At 36.5% G+C, this 2,537-nt stretch overlaps 1 protein-coding gene across 2 annotated transcripts; it reads left to right on the top strand.

Moving 5' to 3' along the window:
• On the top strand, positions 462–2,537 carry LOC104717416 (F-box protein CPR30). 2 transcript variants are annotated; one of them, XR_756223.1, is made up of 3 exons: positions 462–1,809; positions 1,911–2,129; positions 2,284–2,537. XR_756223.1 is itself a non-coding variant. In XM_010434974.1 (3 exons), the coding sequence occupies exons 1-2, from the start codon at positions 608–610 to the stop codon at positions 1,948–1,950; spliced, it is 1,242 nt and encodes a 413-aa protein (XP_010433276.1). In that variant the 5' UTR covers positions 462–607; the 3' UTR covers positions 1,951–1,977; positions 2,284–2,537. The 2 variants fall into 2 exon arrangements, 1 of the variants encoding a protein (XP_010433276.1); XM_010434974.1 differs by having other exon boundaries at positions 1,911–1,977.

The following is a 2,537-nucleotide window of genomic DNA, read 5'->3' as shown; positions in this document are numbered from 1 at the left end:
TTATACATATAGAGATTTTTCTATTCCCCTAAAACCAATCTCCTAAAGTAAACTTCTTAATCCAAACTCATGACACAAATATATAAATGTAATAGACTGTAAAATAAAAATATAGCATATTTCAATCTATTTAAACCGTATATATATCAATGAATATTCTTCCGCGCTGTAGCGCAGATCTGATCCTAGTAAGTATAATAAATAGCAAACAAATATCTTTAATAGGCGATATCTGATTTTAAATGTTTTGTATACAGAGATACTGTACTAAATATTTTATTTATTTCTCAATTTCATTTCTAAAAAAGAAAACTCACTCAAAAGGAAAAAAATTATATTTATGTCTTTATAATAAATAAATAAATAAAAAGTTCGTAATAGGAAACAAAAAAAATTCCTAAAAAGTCTCAAAAATTCCTAAATATATTTGTTTGATACAAAAAAAAAATCATTATCTCAATACCTAACAGACTCTTCTCATCCAACCACTGTAAAAAAGCACTCAAATCCAACACTCCATCACCAAAAACTTTCCCCCGAGGAAAAAATTCTCAAATCTCTCGCAGAAGTGAAAACCCAAGCTTCTCTACTAGTAGATCTCCCAGAAATGGCGACGATTCCAATGGACATCGTCAACGACATATTCCTCCAATTACCAGCAAAAACCTTAGTCCGCTGCCGTGCTCTCTCAAAGCCATGTTATCACCTAATCAACGATCCCGATTTCATCTCATCTCACCTCCGTCGCGTCCTTCAAACCGGTGATCATCTCATGATTCTTCTCAGAGGCGCTCTTCGTCTCTACTCCGTGGATCTCGATTCACTCGATTCCGTCTACGACGTTGAGCATCCGATGAAACGTGGTGGTCCGACTGAAGTTTTCGGATCTTGTAACGGTTTGATCGGGTTATCTAATTCTCCGACTGATTTAGCGGTTTTTAATCCGTCTACTAGACAGATCCGTAAATTGCCTCCGTCGTCTATCGATCTCCCCGACGGTTCGAGTAATCGCGGTTACGTGTTTTACGGATTGGGATATGATTCCGTGAGTGATGATTATAAAGTTGTGAGGATGGTTCAGTTTAAGAGAGATTCTGATGATGAGCTTGGTTGTTCTTTTCCTTATGAGGTTAAAGTGTTTAGTTTAAAGAAGGATTCGTGGAAGAGGATTGAATCCGTTTCGTCGTCGATTCAGCTCTTGTTTTACTTTTATTATCATTTGTTGCATCGTCGTGGTTACGGTGTTCTTGCTGGTAATAGTCTTCATTGGGTTTTGCCTCGAAGGCCTGGTTTGATTGCGTTTAATCTCATTGTGAGGTTTGATCTTGCCTTGGAAGAGTTTGGGATTGTTCGGCTTCCTGAAGTTGTTGCGTATGGTAACGTAGATATTCAGATGGATATAGCTGTTTTAGATGGTTGTCTTTGTTTGCTCTGTTACCACGACCTGGGTTATGTTGACGTTTGGATGATGAAAAAATATAATGTGAGAGGTTCTTGGACTAAGGCTTTTACGATTTATAAGCCGAGTAGTGTGAAATCGTTTTCGTATATTAGACCTTTGGTTTATTCCAAGGACAGAGATAAGGTTCTTTTGGAGATTAACAATACAAAGCTAGTGTGGTTTGATATAGAGAGTAAGAAGATGAGTACTGTTAGGATTAAGGATTGCCCTAGCTCGTATAGTGCTGAACTTGTTGTGAGTAGCCTTGTTTTGGGATGTAAAGGAGATCTTAATAATATTAGGTTGCGGAAAGAACAACAAGCTAAAGAAGCGGAAGAAGCTAAAATGATGCAGAACAGTAGAAAGAGGTGTGGCTTTATTCCTTCTTCTCTAGATATATTATGAGAACAAAACAAATCTGATGATTATGTATTGATATGCTCAGCATCTTTCTTGTTGTTCATGTTAGGGATGACTTCCTGTCCAAGGGATTCAAGCTGGTCTTATAATAAGTAAAAAAGCAAGAAACAGAGAAGGTAAGTGTAAAAGTCACCATTGTTAATGGTGTTTAGTTTGCTGTTAAAATTCTTATTTTCTTGTTTGCTTGCTTTCTGTCTCTGTTGTCGCGGACGAGCATTTTTCATATTCGGGTGGGCACAAGAGAGTCAAAGGCAGAAGTCTGTCATAGGTATTGATTGCTTAGAGCATTCTTCAGAAAGTGTGTTAAGCAGTCATCATTAGGACCCTTACTTTAGCATATGACCATATCTAAGTGTGCTTTTTTACAACAGTCTTGTAAGAATTGTCTATCTGCAAACCATCATTGGGATTTTATTTTTCAGGGCGGAGATATGGGAGAGTGGAGAAATAACTTCAACCAAAAAGCACCACAGGAGATAGTAGTAATAAACAACTTAACCCAAGTATATGTATTTAGAGAAGAAGAGAGTATACTTTTTTTTTTTTGCTAAACAAGAAGAGAGTATACTTCAGATATACAAGTGTCGTTGGTTTGTAAATAAGTGAAATCTAGAATCCCTACATAACTCTTTTGAAGCTTGTCATTACTTAATAATACTAACGCTTTGTACATGCT

Source organism: Camelina sativa, chromosome 2 (assembly GCF_000633955.1).
Source record: "Camelina sativa cultivar DH55 chromosome 2, Cs, whole genome shotgun sequence".
NCBI lineage: Eukaryota > Viridiplantae > Streptophyta > Magnoliopsida > Brassicales > Brassicaceae > Camelina > Camelina sativa.
This window is presented reverse-complemented; position numbering and strand designations above follow the sequence as displayed.

Bases quoted from the DNA above. Each gene is read 5' to 3' on its own strand.
- LOC104717416 (XM_010434974.1), top strand. From the start codon at position 608: ATGGCGACGATTCCAATGGACATCGTCAACGACATATTCCTCCAATTA. The intron at 1,810-1,910 runs GTGTGGCTTTAT...TGTTCATGTTAG, and splicing joins ATGCAGAACAGTAGAAAGAG to GGATGACTTCCTGTCCAAGG.